This window comes from Chelonia mydas, chromosome 5, assembly GCF_015237465.2.
Source record: "Chelonia mydas isolate rCheMyd1 chromosome 5, rCheMyd1.pri.v2, whole genome shotgun sequence".
Lineage (NCBI taxonomy): Eukaryota > Metazoa > Chordata > Testudines > Cheloniidae > Chelonia > Chelonia mydas.
In genome coordinates this window covers 4619694-4638633 of record NC_051245.2, presented here as the reverse complement: position 1 = coordinate 4638633, position 18940 = coordinate 4619694, and the positions used below count along the sequence as shown (strand labels likewise).

Sequence of the window (18940 nt, the reverse complement as noted above, 5' to 3'; positions counted from 1 at the left end):
TCGCGGTTGTATTTCCCTAGTTTGTTTATGAGAAGGTTATGTGAGACAACATCAAAAGCCTTACAGAAGTCAAGATATCCAACATCTACCGCTTCTCCCCTATCCACAACACTTGTTACCTTGTTAAAGAAAGCTATCAGGTTGGTTTGAGATGATTTGTTCTTGACAAATTCACGTTGACTGTTATATATCGCCTTATTATCTTCAGGGTGTTTGCAAATTGATTGTTTATTTGCTCCATTATCTTTCTGGGTACCGAAGTTAAGATGACTGGTCTATAATTCCTTGGGTTATCCCTATTCCCCTTTTTATAGATTGGCACTATATTTGCCCTTTTTCAGTCCTCTGGAATCTCTCCCGTCTTCCATGACTTTTCAAAGATAATCACTAATGGCTCAGATATCTCCTCAGTCAGCAACTTGAGTTTTCTAGGATGTTTTTCATCAGGCCCTGTCAATTTGAAGACATCTAACTTGTCTCATTGACAGGATATTAACAGGCACTCTGGTGTGACCTTTGCCAGATCCAGAAACCTCTCAGCTTTGTGATTCTAGCATCCTATAGCCTTGTCTTTTATTGTGAAATGCACCCATTGCTGACAAATATACATGTTGATGATCTGGCCCTGATTAAAAGCAAGATTTAACCAGTTTCTTAACTGGTGCTGGAGACAGTTTTTCTTTGTCTGCACTTACAGCTAAACTGAATTCTGAACCAGTTCAGCTGCACTTTTTGTCAACATCTGATGTCAGTAATGGGTAATATTCCCAATGTAGGCAAGGCTTATGAGTTTGGACAGAAAGACGTTTCTCATTACCCTAGAGGCACAGGCTTGTGCCCATTGATGTGTAAGTGTTTTTTTTTTTTTCTATCCAAGTAAATTGTCAATGAGAAACTAAAAGAGTTTTTCCACAAAACACAAGCAACACTCAAACATGTTTTCTTTTGTTCCCTGCAGAAGTGCCTCTTGGCTCGAAAGGTGCACTCAGCCATTCTTGTTATGTAAAATGAACTCTCAGGTTAGCGTTTCTCAAAGAGCAGATTAAAAAAAACTAGTTTGCAAATAGCTGTTAAATTGGCATCCATATCGTGTGTAAATTGATGTCTGCTGCAGAGAAAACCAGAAGTGGCCTTGCCTCCCTTTGCTTTATTTCAGTGCTCCTTGTATCACACAGTCCTTCATTATGGAGGCTGCTGACATTCAAAACAAGAATAAGATGCTAGTAGGAAATTACTAGATGGCTTTGCTGAAACATCAACCTCAGCTCCCATTAACTGCCTCCTTGCCGAAAGCTGCCAATGATTTGTTCATCTGTTATGTCAGATTACATGCTAACCTGTGTGCTCTGCTGCAGGGAAAGCAGGAATGATAGTGTCTGTGCTCTGGAAGAGAAAGTAAATTTAGCAGGAGTCATATTTGGATTGCTGAATTGTGACATCTGATCACCTAGTGCTTGAGAATGAGTGTGTGTGTGTGTGGGGGCGGGGGGGGTGCAGGCATATCTTATAATGATCTTAAAGAAAGGCTGGGTCTGGCATTACCCTCTGATGGCTGTTTCATTAGTTCATGAGCAATTTCCAGCACCTGCAAAGCTTGTTTAGAGTAGCTGGCAACACGACCAACCTGCCTAAGCCTCACTCCAACTACTCTGGTATTTTAGGCTGGCTCTGCAACCCAGCCCACTTTAGGCCTTGGGCACAGCACAGGGAGGAACTTTACCCTGCTCAAGGGTTAGCAATGCTCCCGAGGCGATGTGATCAACAGATTAGGGGTGTGTCTAGTGTCTATGCTGTGGTCAGCAGCAAGAGCTACCCTGTGTCAAGAAATATTTTGCTCAGGGTAACTGTCAGGTGCACCCCCCAGCATAGGCTACTGTAGGCAGTCTTGCCCTGGCTGATGGGATGGGACCTTCTAGGACATCACTGCACCCTCTCACTTGGACAGTCAGGGCAAGATTTTGTCCTGAATGTCAAGGATGGACACTTTTCTTTTTGAAAAGTCTGTGCAGCTGCCTCCTTTCCTGTGAGCCACGAGTCAGTGTTGGGTTTGAGCGAATGCTATCCCTGTGAGCAGATCTCTGCTTTTTAGGACACAGCAAAGGATCTACCCACTACCACCATCACCAGTAATAACCAATAAGAGGTGATCTGCAGGTGGGGATAAACAGTTTACAAGCAAAAAACAGGAACATAAAAAAGCCAGTATTGTCAGTTGTTGGCTGCTCGATCTGTGTTCTCCCTGCATGCAGTGCATGCCGCACTGGCTCTGGCCAGATAGCCTCTACAGCAGGTTCCAGTCATATTGCCCAAGAAGACCACAGGCTCCGGTCAGTAGCGAAGGCCCTTGGCCAGGTTTATTGCTGACAAAGCATAGTACTAGCTCCCCGGCTCAATGTCTACAGGGGCTGGAGCACTCACAGGGAAAAATTAGTGGGTGCTCTGAAACCACTGGCAGCCAAGCTCCCCACCCCCTAGCTTCACCTCACCTTCGCCTCTACCTCCTCCCCTGAGCGCACTGCATCCCCGCTTCTCCCCCTAGTTCCCAGCACTTGCCTCTGTGAAACAGCTGTTTTGTGGCGTAACAGGCTCTGGGAGGGAGTGGGGAGGAGCAGGAACACCCTCGCTCAGGGGAGGAGGTGGGGAAGAGGCGGGGCTGGGGCGGGGATTTGGGGAAGGAGACCAATGGGGCAGGGAGGGGGTGGAGTTGGGGCGGGGACTTTGGGGAAGGGGTTGGAATGGGGCAGGGCTGGGGTGGAGTCGGGCTGGGGCGAGAGGCAGGTCGAGCGCCCACCGGCACCAGTGGCAGTTGGCGCCTGTGCCTACAGGTACGCTAGCACATGTATGCCCGTGACAATTGACCAGCTCAGTGAACGCTGGTACTTTGCATTCCCCCCTCAGCTGGACAGAGGCACCCCCTTTGCGACCCCTCTTTTATACACTGATACAAACAAGCTATGTATCTCCCCTCTGATGTGGTTTGTTACCATCCTTTACCTTGTACCTGTTGGTTCGATCAACACATCTCTATCCATCACCCTGTCATCCTGACCTTATCCTTAGGAGGGGTCACTGTGTTCCTGTATCATCTTTGGGAAGTGTGTTTATACCATAAACTTGTATTGGGCTGTTCTGGCATTACCTTTGTGGAATGTGTTTACATGAATACTTAGTGCCTAGGCGTGCTTGTGTTTTTGCAACAGCAGCCCTGTTCTTGCCACGTTCATGTATTTGAGAGTAAGCCTGCAAGCAGGCATGGGCTTTTGTAACTGGCTTTTGCTCACAGCTTGACTCGTGCTAACTTTGCTTTATCTCAGCAGGGCCTGACTTTAGGTCAGGCCTCAGGCCTCATACCAGGCCCCATATACCAGGTCTCATGTCTCCGGCTCTCTCTTTCTACTACAGGCAGTACTGGGTCAGACCAATGGTCCATCAAGCTCAGTATCCTGTCTTCCAACAGTGGCTAGTGCCAGATACTTCAGAGGGAATGAACAGAAGAGGGAGGTAACAGCGATTAAAAAAAATAAATCAGTTTAGACCAGTGATGGGCAACCTGTGGCATGCGGCCCATCAGGATAATTTGATTGCAGGCCGTGAGACATTTTGCCGACTTTGACTGTCCGCAGGCATGGTCCCCCACAGCTCCCAGTGGCCGCAATTTGCCGTTCCTGGCCAATGGGAGCTGCGGGAAGAGGTGGCCAGCACGTCCCTGCAGCCGGTTGCTTCCTGCAGCTCCCATTAGCCAGGAACGGCACACCATGGCCACTGGGAGCTTAGATATATTGATTTAGATACATACCAAATCTTGATTTTAGTAAGGCTTTCGATACTGTCTTGCATGACCATCTCATAAATTAGGGAAATCTAGCCTAGATGAAGCTTCTATAAGTTTTGGGGGGACAACTGGTTGGAAAACTGTTCCTAGAGAGTAGTTATCAGTGGTTTACAGTCAAGCTGGAAGGGCATATTGAGTGGGGTCCCGCAGGTATTGGTCCTGAGTCTGGTTCTGTTCAATATCTTCATAAATGATTTAGATCAGGGATTGGCAACCTTTGGCATGCGGCCTGCCTGGGAAAGCCCCTGGTGGGCCAGGCTGGTTTGTTTACCTGCCACGTCTGCAGGTTCGGCCGATCACAGTTTCCACTGGCCGTGGTTCACTGCTCCAGGCCAATGGGGGCTGCGGGAAGGGTGGCCAGCACATTCCTTGGCCTGCGCCACTTCCCGCAGCCCCCATTGGTCTGGAGCGGCAAACCGCGGCCAGTGGAAGCTGCGATCGGCTGAACCTGCGGACACGGCAGGTAAACAAACCGGCCCGGCCCGCCATGGGCTTTCCCTAGTGGGCTGCATGCCAAAGGTTGCCGATCCCTGATCTAGATAATGGCATAGAGAGTACACTTTTAAAGTTTGAGGATGATACCAAGCTGGGAGGGGTTGCAAGGGCTTTGGAGGACAGGATTAAAATGCAAAATGATCTGGACAAACTGGAGAAATGGTCTGAAGTAAATAGGATGAAATTCAATGAAGACAAATGCAAAGTACTCCACTTAGGAAGGAACAATCAGTTGCACACACACAAACTGGGAAATGACTGCCTAGGAAGCAGGGTAACTGCACCTGTATTCCCCCTTCGTGATTGCTTGACGGCACGAGCTTCAGGGTTTTCTGCTCCCAGCTGTCTCACCAGGGCAGAGACCCACATTTTACTCCCTTCTGACCAGGAGTTTTAAGGCTGTACACTTACCTGATCTACACTGTGATTTCCTCAGCAAGCCAATCTGCTGTGTTTTGTTGTCTCTCCAAGGGCTATGACCAGTGTGCTGCCAGCAGTTACAAGTTACCACCGAGCTCCTTCTAAACAAGCCCATTTGTTCTTAAGGTAAAAGCGTTACAGAGAAAGCATCTAAAACAATAAAAGAACCTATATGCATGCTAAAAAGCTTAGAGATCAGTCCCCCAACTCCAACATAGGGCTCTGGTAGCTGTCAGTCCTTCAAACCCCACAACTGGGTTTTCCCTGTGGTTACAAGTTCATATCAGCCTTTCGATCAGGAATCAGCATGAAGGCCCTGAATCACTTTAAACTTGGGCTATTTATCCAAAAGTCATTTCTTTGTCTGTTCCTGGCCCACAATGATACATAAACCATTCAGAAAAGGAGTACTTGTGGCACCTTAGAGACTAACAAATTTATTTGAGCATAAGCTTTCGTGAGCTACTGCTCACTTCATCGGATGCATTCTGTGGAAAATACAGTGGGAAGATTTATATACATAGAGAACATGAAACAATGGGTATTACTATACACACTGTAATGAGAGCGATCACTTAAGGTGAGCAATTACCAGCAGGAGAGCTGGGGGGCAGGGGGGGGGGGAGGGCGGAAGAAAACCTTTTGTAGTGATAATCAAGGTGGGCCATTTCCAGCAGTTGACAAGAACATCTGAGGAACAGTGGGGGGCGGAGGGGGTGGGGAAATAAACATGGGGAAATAAACATGGGGAAATAGTTTTACTTTGCGTAATGACCCATCCACTCCCAGTCTTTATTCAAGCCTAAGTTAATTGTATCCAGTTTGCAAATTAATTCCAATTCAGCAGTCTCTCGTTCTTTTACGTAGAGAATCAGCCACACTATCAGAGGCTCGTTCACCTGCACATCTACCAATGTGATATATGCCATCATGTGCTAGCAATGCCCCTCTGCCATGTACATTGGTCAAACTGGACAGTTTCTATGTAACAGAATAAATGGACACAAATCAAACGTCAAGAATTATAACATTCAAAAACCAGTCGGAGAACACTTTAGTCTCTTTGGTCACTCGATTACAGACCTAAAAGTGGCAATTCTTCAACAAAAATACTTCAAAAACAGACCCCAACAAGAGACTTCTGAACTGGAATTAATTTGCAAACTGGATACAATTAACTTAGGCTTGAATAAAGACTGGGAGTGGATGTGTCATTACACAAAGTAAAACTATTTCCCCATGTTTATTCCCACTGCCACCACCAAATGTTTATCTGGGTTTATTTCTTAGGGAAGCGTTGTTTAGAAACTTCTTTCCCCCCCAAATCCTCCCAACCCTTGCACCCCACTTCCTGGGGAAGGTTTGGTAAAAATCCTCACCAATTTGCATAGGTGACCACAGACCCAAACCCTTGGATCTTAAGAACAATGAAAAAGCATTCAGTTTCTGAAAAGAAGGATTTCAGTAGAAGTAAAAAGTAAAAAAGAATCACCTCTGTAAAATCAGGATGGTAAATACCTTACAGGATAATTAGATTCAAAACATAGAGAATCCCTCTAGGCAAAACCTTAAGTTACAAAAAGACACACAGACAAGAATATCCATTCTATTCAGCACAGCTTAATTTCTCAGCCATTTAAAGAAATCATAATCTAATGCATATCTAGCTAGATTACTTACTAAGTTCTAAGACTCCATTCCTGTTCTGTCCCCAGCAAAAGCATCACACAGACAGACACAGACCCTTTGTTTTTCTCCCTCCTCCCAGCTTTTGAAAGTATCTTGTCTCCTCATTGGTCATTTTGGTCAGGTGCCAGCGAGGTTATCCTAGCTTCTTAACCCTTTACAGGTGAAAGGATTTTTCCTCTGGCCAGGAGGGATTTTAAAGGTGTTTACCCTTCCCTTTATATTTATGACAGGGGTTTTATTTTTTCTCATGCTTCTTTGGGCCAAATTCCACTACCCTCACTCATAATAGTACTGTACCTTATTCTGTGAATAGTCTACGTGGCTTCAGTGGCACTACTCATGAGTAAGGCTATCAGAATCTGGTTCCTTGTGAGAGTTTATAAATTTCCTGGAGCTTAAGGACAGACCACATGGAGGAGAAGCCATAAGCACAGCAGACTAGGTCAGGAAGAGAATTCCAGGTGTAGGGAACCTCATAGAAAATAGCTTGGAGGTGAGAATGGGAGAATAACATGAAGGGGCTAATTATGGTATTTTTAAAAAAGTTAAAGGTTGACATATGCATAGTGCAATTAGCAGAAGGTCATGGGTTTCAAAGGGAGTTTGTGCTGCTATATCGTCCCTAATTCCCCCCCACCCCCACCCCCCGTGACATGTAGGATTACCCACTGTCCTGCAATCCCTTCATTACCTGGGGAATCATGACTGGGAGGGTGCAGGGAGGGGACAGTGTTTGCTCCAGTTTCTTTTTGCTTCTGATGAAGTCAGGTTCTTGCTTTTCTTCAGCCTCGCTTTTCATTTTTAATATAGTTACAGATTTTTTTCACTGATTGCTCTTTATGCTGTGTTAATTGAAATATGCCCAACTGCCAGAAACAATTACCTTCAGATTGCCTTGTCAATGCCTTTACTGCCAGATAAATGTATTTACAGACTCATTTACAGGGGGGATAGTAGGTAGGGTTGGTTTCCTATTTAAAGCGAGGAGTTTGATTTTGAATTGGGTCTAAATTAAATTGTGCTCCGGAAATCTGTTTTAAATTTTGTTGCTTAAGTCACATTAAATTAACGTTCAGCGTGTTCCTTTTAAAATAGAATGTCTACATCAGCTACTGCTGCTGGATTGAAACACTATAGAAGAGTAGTATTGTCTAATGGTTTGAGTAGAGACCTGGGAGCCAGGATTCCTGGGTCCTTTTCTCTGCTCAGCTACTGACTTCAGTGTGTGACCTTTGGGAAATCTTTTAACCTTTCTGTGTTCTCTCCATATGTGAAGTGGATAATAACAATTCCTATCTCACGGGGTATAGTGAGACCCAGTTAATATTTCATGAAACGCTGTGGGATTGGCAGGTGTAAGGTGCTATGTGCCATGTTATTATTATTTTATTATTATTATTCATTTGTTTTATTAGAATGTTAGTTGGGTTTTCTGAGGACACTTGCAAAGTTCTTTTATATCTGTAGTTATTTGAATCCTATCAGCGTTTGGCAGGCATGCTAAAAAGTAAAGTCAGACAATGGTACTTTGGGATTTTTAAAAGAACAGTATCCCAGTAATTTAAAATTAAATGTAAAATATGCTGTTAGGTGACATATTGTGGTTGAGATCTTAATCATGCCAAAGCCAGGAAACCGAAAGTTAAGGTGTCACATCAATCATAGCTTGGCCCCTTCGCACGTAATGGAGTCAAAACAATTATTTTTTTGGAATATGATTAAATTTAAAGTTGTTGAATTGTCACTGATTAAACAAGGGTGTAAATGCCTGTGACACTTTCTCGAGGTGTCCAGAACTGTAAATCAACGTATTTGCCTCTGCCTCAGCATAAAAGAGATCCGCTGATGCTAAACTGAATGGCAACTCCCAGTCACTCCAGTTTGTTTGCCAGCCCCACAGATTCCTCATGATTCTACTAGTTCTAACAGTGCCTTGAAGGTTAACCCTTGATGTATTTCAGTTCCCAACTCTCTAGAAGTGTCTCCCTGCACCATCCAGCCGTTGACACTGGACACCCACAGAAATGACCAAGTCTGCTGTCTCTAAAGAGACAATGTGCACAGCAGCTTGCTTGATTTAGTCAGGAATTCACACTCTGCTTAGTATAATAGTGCCATGATAGTCTTATGATAAAAGAAAGAGAAGTTTATTAACCAAGATCTAAGTGATACTAAGCAAGAATAATAGAGACAGAAATGGTTCCAAATAAAATGAAAGTAGAACACACTTTTAAGTGACTAAAACTTACCGGGCTACAATCCTTGATGACGATGAGTTTCTTACGTAAAGCAACCTTTCATAGATATTAAGGTCAGAAGGGACCATTATGATCATCTAGTCTGACTTCCTGCACAATGCAGGCCACAGAATCTCACCCACCCACTCCTGCGATGAACCTCTCACCTACGTCTGAGCTATTGAAGTCCTCAAACAATGGCATCACAGAAGTAAAGAGATGGAAGAAACCTATTGCAATAGTTCCTGTCCAGCCCATTTTCTCTTGGTCAAGACAGACTTCTTTCCTACAGCATGTTTCAAAAGGCGCAAGCAACGGAACTGCCAACACTTCTGTAGAGACTATTCCACAGCCCTATACATCTCCCAGTCAATTCTTCCTCATATACAGCCTAAGGTTACCTAATTTGATCCCAACATTCTTAGCTGAACTCTGGACCACACAAAATTCCATACCCTCAGTGTTTAGACCATTCAGATATTTGCAGATTTATGTCCGCTTCCCCAAGGCACTGCTTAACCAAGCTACACATATTTAGCTCTTTTAATCTTCCCTCAAATCAAGATCTCCAGCTGTCTGATCATTTTGTTGCCACTCTAAACTCCATGTGATAGATAAATAATTTCTGGAAATGAGGAGCTGGGAGCTGAATGCAATATTCTGGATATGGTCACACAGCAGCAGCAAAGAGAGGGTCTTACTTCCCTGCTCATGAGTCCTGCAAACACAACCCAAGACTACAACGGCCCCTCTTGCTTATAAGAAAACTTGAATCTAGACTGCTGCCTATTCACCCCAGTCTCTCTCAGGCTTTGCTGCTCCCTGGGTTTTGGATTGTTTTCCCTCAGTGGTCTAGCTGCATTTTCCTCTCTGGAATCTTAGTTTGTTATGTTCAGCCCATGTTTCAATTCTCTCTAGGTCTCTTGGGATTATTTCTGTACTTACTGATATTTGCAACTCCTCCCTCTTAATTTAGTATCAACTGCAAATTTTGGAATGTCCTGTTTACCTCTTCTTCCAACTAATTAAGACTATAATTAAAATCTGTTCTAAAACAGATTCCTGCTGCACCCTACTAGACAACTCCTCCCAGCACATATGGTTTATCATTACTCATTATTTACAGTCCTTCAGTGAGTTTTCAATCAATGTCATATCCAATCCAGTCAGAACTCTTTTTCCACGTATGATTGTGTGATAGCAAAATCCTTTACTAAAATACAGATTTCCATCTCCTTTCCCTTCATCCAATTTTGTAATACTACTAAAAAGCACCAAGTTTCTCTGCCAAGATCTGTTCTTCATAACCCTTAAAACTGCAGGCTGTTCGTGGTTCTATTACCCTCTAACTGTTCAGCACTTCTGGCGAGCCCTCCATTCCATTGCTTTACTAGGGATATAAGTTAGACTTATTAATTGCCATAATCAGTGCTCTTTCCTTTAGTTAAATTCAGTACCACTTTCCTTTCCACAGGTCACAAGCACCTCATTGGATCACAATAACCGTCGCCCAAACAATTCTATGATCTTGATTTGAGCCCTCTATTCTCATGTCCAGAGCAATTGCCTCAGGAAGGAAGCCACATTTTCATCATCCAACCAACCATACCTAAAGCATCACCCACCCACATGGCAGGGGATCCACCTTTCAAAGTTAGAAAGAGCGCTGACCTCTTTGTCCCCTAAGTGAGGGAAAACCAACATGTCTTTTTGTTGTTCCATGTATTCCTGAAAGTTTATTGTCTTTGTCACGAGAGTCAGGATGAACTCCTGGGAATCAGACTCCAGTATCTTCCCATGCTGATTTCACATTTTCTTGCTAATTTGTTCCTCCTATTTACCTCGGATGAAAATGAACTGCCCATTGTCTCTGGAATCACAATGCTCAATTTACGTTAGAGACAGGGAGCTAACTATCCTCCCTCTTGTCTGGAAGAAAACTTGCTTCTCCCTTTGCTTGGTTACAGACTTCAAAGCATAATGTCAGTGAGTATCCACAATTCCTCATATAGTGTTAATACATATATTTCACAATGATAATAATTATTGATTAGTGTGTCACCAGCTTGCATTTTATATCGCACACAGTATTCTTGACAGAGAAATACTGTGACAGTAATGTGTTAGGTAAAGTGAGTTTTTCCAGCCCGCCAAGAGTTGCTGATACAGAGTAGTGAGCCGCCAGTGGGACTCTGTGTCATGACTCCCCATTTTCTGAACAGAAGGAATGTATAGATCGGCCCCTACGTTATAGTTCTGAGATGCCCTTTTCCAGAATAAACTTCCCTGAGACCTTTCTAGTGTTGGTAGCATCTTATCCTGTGGGAAGGGCAAACAACACTGAAAGTTTCAGGAGAAAACCTTGGTCTGGTATAATCTGTGCTACCACATGTGTCATCATGTAAAATGATTTGTCTGCAGAATTCCTACTCTAGAGGCCTAACAAATAACGGAATTATAGATATAAGAGATGAGAAAGTCGTATTAGAGTCATGTCCATCTTCCTGCCAAACAGGATGTATTCTGTTCCCTAGATACATTCAGTATACTTTTTAAAATGGCATTTTTTGGCCATTATGGATCCTATGGCATATTTTTTGAAAGAGCAGGAATAACAGCACTGATGACCTGGCTAAATTTCATAATTACGTTCTCCAGGCTTAAATTTGTCCTTTGGTTTCAATTTCATATGGAATTGTTCAGTTTCTGTTCTGAACTGTCACGTCGTCTTCCTGCATGCTATTAAATTTCTGGTTTGTTATAGTCCAGAAGTGAATGCTTTTCAGTGGGGGGGTGAAATGATTCATATATAGAGTTCTGAATCAGTTTGTAGAATGTACTGGGATCTTTGGATGAAGATGCTATAGAAACATTAGTCATTATTGTAACAAACCTTGGTGGGCTTGTCTCGGTTCTTATTTCTGCTTGGGTTATATCAGGAAAGTGGTTATAAACTTCTACATTGGTTTTACATTTTGTGTGTATTTGTTTTAGAGCCAAGGGGGACAAATAGGACCAGCAGTTAAGCCGGTACAATCAAGGACTGCCAAAAGCATCTCAAAAAAACGGGTAAGAGTCACAACTTGTCACTAAATGCCAAACTTTCTGAGTGACTGCATTTCTCGACATCCATGAGTAGCAAAGTAGATTCCATTTCAATAATGGCCAACTTGATATAACTGGTGACATTTAAATTTATTTAGCAATAGAGGGTTGTTCTAGACTCTCATTAAGAAGGGAATTACATCAGCAAATTAGAGTATAAAATGGAAATTAAAACTAAAGCACATTTAAGACCCTCCACCCAGTCTGCCCTATTTCATTTCCCTTTCCTTTCAAGAAAACTAGAATGTGCAAACAGTGAATTTCCTTGGTACATGGAATGTAGCCAACATAGCATTACCTGGCCATGCTCATTGGGCCCCACAGTTATCATCAGTCATCGCTAGGTACATGTAGATATTGTACAGTGCTTTGTACTCTTATGGTGTTGTCCAAATAACAATCTTGTACTGAGGCAGCAACTCCCAGAAACCGTAACACTGCATCATGAGGATTTTACACTGTGATTATATTTTGGCTAGCAGTGTCAAACGGAACTGGGGAGTTTGTGTGAGTGTTCCCTTCTCACTGAAGCATTGTCATGGCTGTTTGGAGGGATGGGGCAGGATCCAAGGGTCTTTGTTTAGTTTGCTGAGCATTCCCCTTACTGCCTTGTGTGGCAGGCAGCATTCGTATGATCATTATTGCAGTCAATCTGCTGGAGACCTGGCATGCATGAGAAGTTTAGACTCTGTACATTGCTTTAAGGCCACAGGTTGCACATCTCTGGACTAAGAGATGTAAAGTTTAATAGAACTGAGGCAACTATATTTAAAAGAAAGATGGATTTATTTTAAATTCAACTCATTAGACATTCCAATTTAAGGGGGAAAAACTGCTCCGAACTGTTATACCCTTTAATCAGTGACTTGGTGCTCTGCAAGTATAATGGTAATGAAAAGGAATGTAAATTAATCCCTACAGTGATCAGTTTTCTATTAGTGATGTAACATAATGACACCATCAAGCACCACACCCCAGTGAAAGCATCTCTCTGTGCTATGGCCGTGCAGCTAGGATGTTTGCTTGTACTGTGGTGTAACGCCTGCTGACCTTTACAAGAAAACGGTTAACATTGCTCTGCCTAAAATATGATCCCTAAATCTTTATATCTGAAATAATTTCTAGGTGTAGCTTATGTAACAACATTTTAGAAATAACTGCTGGTCCTTTACTGAGCCATTGAGCAGTCTCAGTTTAGAGCATCAATGTAATATGTTCTGCATTATGGCTCTCTTAGAGATTGGGTGTAATATGAGCAAGAGAACTAGAGTCGTCATCTTTTAAATTGTGAAGATTAAATGAAAAAACTGCTGCTCTTGTTTTGAAAAGGGAAAGAAATGATCTTCAGACATGATGGGCAATTTTGACAATAACCAAGGGCCTGATCATGGTTCAAAAAAGAACTAGATAAGTTCATGGAGGATAGGTCCATCAATGGCTATTAGCCATGATGGGCAGGGATGGTGTCCCTAGCCTCTGTTTGTCAGAAGCTGGGAATGAGTGACAGGGGATGGGTCACTTGATGATGACCTGTTCTGTTCATTCCCTCTGCGGTACCTTGTTACCCAGGGTTATCAGAACCCCCAATAGGGGCAATTTCAGTCCAGGTGGTGTAAGGAATAAATCAACAGGAACTCAGCGATTCTGTCAGATCAAGGAGAAATGCAAGTAAGCATGCTTTTGTCTAACACTTATTAGTTATTAGATTTAAGCACACACAGACATAAGCACTAGATTTAGAACATCCCAGATATTTACCTATATTCTGAGATGGTATTGAGTAATCAACGACAGGTCAGTGCTGGCCAAACGCCTTCCTGCCAGGGAGTACATATGTCAGGAAAGCGCTGATTAGCAAAACTGCCAGTAGTTATGACCTTGCTTCTGAAAGTCTGTCTCCAAATTAACCCTCAACTATGTGGTGTTCTCTTTCATTAATTCACAGTGACCGTGTGCACATAATATAATTGCAATTAGCTTGATCACATTCTGGGGTATATACACCCCTCAAATCCAGGGCAACAACCTGGCATTGGCCACTTTTGGAAGACAGGATACTGGGCTAGATGGACATTTGGTCTGATCCAGTATGGCTGTTCTTATGTTCTTAATGATCCTGAGCACCTTGTAGGTTCATTCAGTGGCAGCTATGGCAACTCAGCACCTTTTGAGGCCCACAAGGTCTGTGTTAGCTAAGTCTGGCCAAAGCTTCATTTAGAGAGGTCAGACTGAGATCAGCTGCTTCCCTACTTTCATCCCCTCACACCTCTGGAACCGTCCCCATCTCAGTGCATTAATGGGTTTGTTGCTCCTGTGCTAGGATGAAGATGCATCCACTGAAGTGGGAGAGGGGGCAGATGAATGGACACAGTCAAAAACTCTACTCAAACCCCCGGACCAACTGGAGTTGACCGAAGCTGTGAGTAAAAGCGTATTTGGGGTTTTCATGAGTTTTTTACACAAAAGCAGAATCCCTGCTTTTGATAGAGTTTCTGTTATAGCAAACACTTCACTGAGTTTTTAGTGCACTGCTTCTGCTGTTTAAAACAAAATTGCCTTCAGCAGTACAAGCTGGAGAGCATTACCTGAAGGAACCTTCTGGGGCCAATGGGCTAGAAGAGAGAAAATGTCCTTGAGGAGAAGATTTCTCCCCTGTTCTTCCATTGGGGTGGTGGAACAGGGTTTCCCCTGGTGGAACAGCCCATAAGGTCCACCAACAAGCTCTGAGCATCCCAGGGACCAGCAGGATTCTGCGGCCTTTTGTGTTGAGGGTCCTAGAGCTCTGGCCTTGCTCCTTGGCAGCATGGCTCCAATGGAACCACAGAGCCAGGGACATCCCTGTCCACAGCTGCCTCCAGATTCTCCGCTCAAAGGGGGATCCCCGCTGCAAATGGTAGGCCATATAAAAGTGACACAGCCTTAGGCTATTCATACTTTGTACTTGTGATCTCCGTAGGGTCAACAGAGGAAAGATGTGTGTCCTCCCCAAGTCCTCCTACTCTATATAAATGGTGCTGTTATTAACCAAGGGGCCAATGCTGCAAACACTTGCTACTGAGCTTAGTGCTTACAACTTGTTTTGGATTGCACGCTCTTCAAGGCAGAGTCTGTGTATGGAAAGCGCCTACCACTTTGTGGGTGCTACTACTGTCTAAATATCTCATAATACTAAAGAATCTATGGGTATGCCTACACTTTGAGATGGAGGGCTAATTTCGCGCTTGAGGAGACACATCCCCACTAGCTCTGATTATGTTAGCATGTTAAAAGCGGTGGTGGTACGGGCAGCAGAAGTGGCTAGCTGCCCTGAATAAGTATACATCCGAGACGCTAGGCATGTAGTCAGGCGGTTAGCCTGTCCCACCACCATAGCTACTGCAGCTATGCTCTATTATTAGCATGCAAGCTTGATCAGAGCTAGCGCAGGTTTGTCTCCTCAAGCTGGAATTGAAACCTCCAGCTTGAAGGGTAGACTTGCTCTCAGTAATCCCTTTGAAGTGAATGGAGCTACCCATGATAGTAAGCATTATGCCCAGTAGTGGTTGCAAGATGGGGCCCTAACGTGACACATTCTGAACTAACTTTGCCACAGCCATTGTTCCCCCTGGAAGCAAAAGCTTTTGCTGAGATGTCCATTGCAGTTTGAACACAAGGGAAATGAGCTTGAGGAACCTTTTTATACTATATGCTCCATTCTATGCGTCCGATGAAGTAGGCTTTATACTATATGTTACAGTTCCAGCTTTAAGAGCGGGCTTGTATTTATGGCTCTGTTTTTCCATTCCAAAGGAATTAAAAGAGGAAGTTACACGCATCCTGACAGCCAATAATCCACATGCTCCCCAGAATATCGTCCGATACAGCTTTAGGGTAAGTGCCGAATGGTCTGTAAATCCAGGTTCTGGTGGCAGACATTTGCTGATTTGTGCTTAACTCAATTTATAACAAGGTAACATGTATTTTAGTGTGGATTTACTTTATTTACCATATACTACTAGCAGTTCCTCAAGGGCTTTTGCAGAGGATAAAAGTCTATAAACATTAATATAATTGAGATGGCAGTTACTCAACAAGTTCTGAAAGTGAATGTAATTCGTGCAGCTAATCTCATCTGATAAATTATTCCATCCAGTAGTGGTGAGAGGAGAGAAAGGATTCTTTACAGTCAGTAGTACATTTATAACTCAGTATCTTCATAGCATGTTCCAGTCTCATGAAAATATATGAGAGTTCAAAAATATGTTTTGTGCAATCAATGCCAATTCAGGGCCAAAGTGGGGAAATTAGTCACCAGCCTGAGTTGCAGAGACCCATGGGGAAGCTCCAGGAAGGATTGTGCCTTATGAAGTCCAATTCCTCCTCTCAGCTTTCCAGTGCAGAAGGTGCATGCACAACTCTTCATCCATGTGGAGCTTCCTACTCCCCCAGCATGTTCAACTAGCTCTGTGGGTTCTAGAAGGGGAGGGAGGAGCCATGGCTGTGCCTCCTCTTCTCCCTCCTTGGGTGGTTTGCACCCCCTGGGGCATGTGGAGGGAGCAGTCCCCACAGTGTCCCAGCTGCAGTACTTCGATTGTCCCTAGCCCTTGAGTAGGGAGCTCAAAGGCTTGGGAAGGCACTTTGTTCTCTGGCCTCATTCCTGTGCGCCTGCGCAAGGGCCAGGGATAATTTGGCCATGTATTTACTCTATCTAAGAAAAGAAATTTAACTAGTGAGAGGAGAATCTGGCCCACAGGGAGCAGATATGGGGCCACATCTTCCTCTCCATTACATTGGCATGATTTCACTGACTCCAGTTTTGTGGCTGTGTGTACCAGAGAGGAGAATGTGACCCAGGGGAATGAGTTATTCATGCCTTCAGGACCTTCTCAATGACTGCAATGGGCTCGATGTGGGGCTGTGAGACTTCCCTTGAAGCTGTAGTCCAATTAGCTCAGAATAAAGCAGTGTTTGTTTTAAGGAGCATTGTTACATTAGCACTTTGAGTCTGCAATGTCTTCCTGTTGCTTTTGGGTGCCACTGAAGGTGTTGATATTGATCTACAGAGCCCTATATGGTTTGAGTCTTAGGGTATGTTATGAAGGTGCAATTGTCGCCAGCGGAGACATAGCCGTGCTAGCTTTAATCTAGCTATCCTGGGTAACAACAGTAGAGTAGACACGGCAGCATGGGCTTAAGCACAGGTTAGCGATATGTTACACCCCCCACATTAATAGGTATTATGTGCATTGTATTAATATTGTATATATTGTATTAAATATGAACAGTTATCCTAAGTGAGACGTATTATGCTCTTCCCACAATTCTGTTAACTTATGTCAAGATATCTATGTCTATATCTATGTCTATATCCCTCAATACTCTGCAAAGCTAAACATAGCTTTTGGCATGAGCAAATATGAAACCTGTTAAAAGCTAGATTCATGAAGGATGTGTCCTAGTACAGGTTGGGTTGTGCTTTCATGGCTCTTAGCACTTGAAATGTGGGATCCAAACCTAAAGAGAAGAAATATATGTCATGGGATAAGAAGAACATGGTAAAAAGTTGATGGGTGAATTTGAGTCTTGGGTGATGTATAGAGAGTGCTTTTAGCTCGTAAAGAACCATGCTATAAATACGGCTGGGTTTGAATGCATATTTGGGAGCACACCTGCTGTGTAAGGTGAACTGCACACTTCAAGAAAACTGCTTCCCGGAAGGAGTGGTACGTATGTCTCCTTTCTGCATTGTACTACTTTGTCTTTAGACAATAAATGGGCTAAGTTTGGTTATTTGGTGTTGAACATTTTTACTAATAAACTGCAAGTGTAGTCAAGCAATTGGGTGTATTTTAGACAACAAGACTATGTACGCAGGCTCCCTAGCAGGCTTGCACTCTGGTTGCTAGCTTGTGCTGATGCCCATGCCACCACATCTTCACTACTATTGTTACCTGTGCTAGCTAGATTAAAGCTAGAGTGGGTACGCCTACCTGTGCTACAATCAGACCTTCACTTGCAGTGTAGATGTACCCCGAGACTTTGCATCATTGCAACAGCTGAAGTTAGCTGGTGTGCTGCTCTTGCTGACAGCCACAGATTTGGCCATCTGGTAGAGGGCCCTGTCATGGGGGAAACCATCCCTTTAAGAAGGAAGAGGCCAATGCACCTGTGACTTATTAGCTGCCTCCCAGTTGGGGTGAAAAGAAAACACTTGAGCCATATAAATGGGGGAGAGATTGAGACAGTGGAAGGTTTAGTCAGGAAAAGGGCAAGTGAGAGCTGCATGGGAGTGAAAGACTGGCCGGTGAAAGCTGCCAGAGACCAGGAGACTGGAGATTCCTGAAGGAAGCTGTAGTTGGTTGCCCGGGGAAGGCTAACAGCAGGAGAGCAGCAGAGAGATCTGGCTGACCTCCTCAAGCCAGAGAGCCAGTCCTGGTAGAAGGAAAGGAGAGAGCCCAGGTGTGGTGGAAGATGCCAGTGTGTGGTATGTGCTACGTCTGTGGACTAGATGTTGTTGTATTTTAAGGACGATCTGCACAGTGGGTGATAAATGGACTATGGTTTTGGACTTCTGTTATATATAAAAGCACTATGTTTTCGTATAAACAAGCCCGAAGGAGAGGTATTATTGAGGCAGGTTAACAGGCCAGAGGGAGTGAGGGATGCCCCCCTGGTGGGGGTGAACTTCCAGCAGAGAGGCTGTTAGGGTCCCCACTGGGAAGTGTGAGGTTGCACTCCACCTGGAAGGGCTGAGGTGACTGTCCCGGTAAAAGGACAGGAGAAGACACAGTCGAAGCGCCCAGGTGTGGTGGAAGATGCTGGCGTGTGGTATGGGCTATCTTGGTGTGGACTAGAGGATGTGGGATTTTAAGGACTGTATACACTGGGTGTGAGAAATGGACTATGTTTGGACTCTTATTATGGAGTATTTGAACATATTTTGGTAACAAACTGGCCCAAAGAGGAGCATTACTGAGGCAAGAAAGTTAGTGTGGAGTTCCTGTGAGTCTGAGGGAGGGAAACTGAGGCAGGTGCACCTGTTCTGCTGCAGCCTGCTGCTGAAGGGTGCTCCACATGGGTCTGCCTTATTACAAGCCTTTACTTGGGAACATGCTCCACCATAGGTCAGACAAGTTGCCTTTCAGAGCACGAATTTTACACCAGTGTAAGTCACAGGAGAATC

General features: G+C 44.0%; 1 protein-coding gene across 1 annotated transcript in view; it reads left to right on the top strand.

The window, feature by feature from the left end:
* Nucleotides 1-18940, top strand: part of DNAI1 (dynein axonemal intermediate chain 1) — a gene marked incomplete at its 5' end in the record, with an annotated part of 258464 nt that overhangs the window by 13333 nt on the left and 226191 nt on the right. Inside the window, 3 exons of the mRNA XM_037902893.2 lie at nt 11668-11742; nt 14099-14197; nt 15568-15648. Of these exons, the coding sequence (XP_037758821.2) occupies nt 11668-11742; nt 14099-14197; nt 15568-15648 (255 nt within the window). The remainder of the gene's footprint in view (nt 1-11667; nt 11743-14098; nt 14198-15567; nt 15649-18940) is intronic.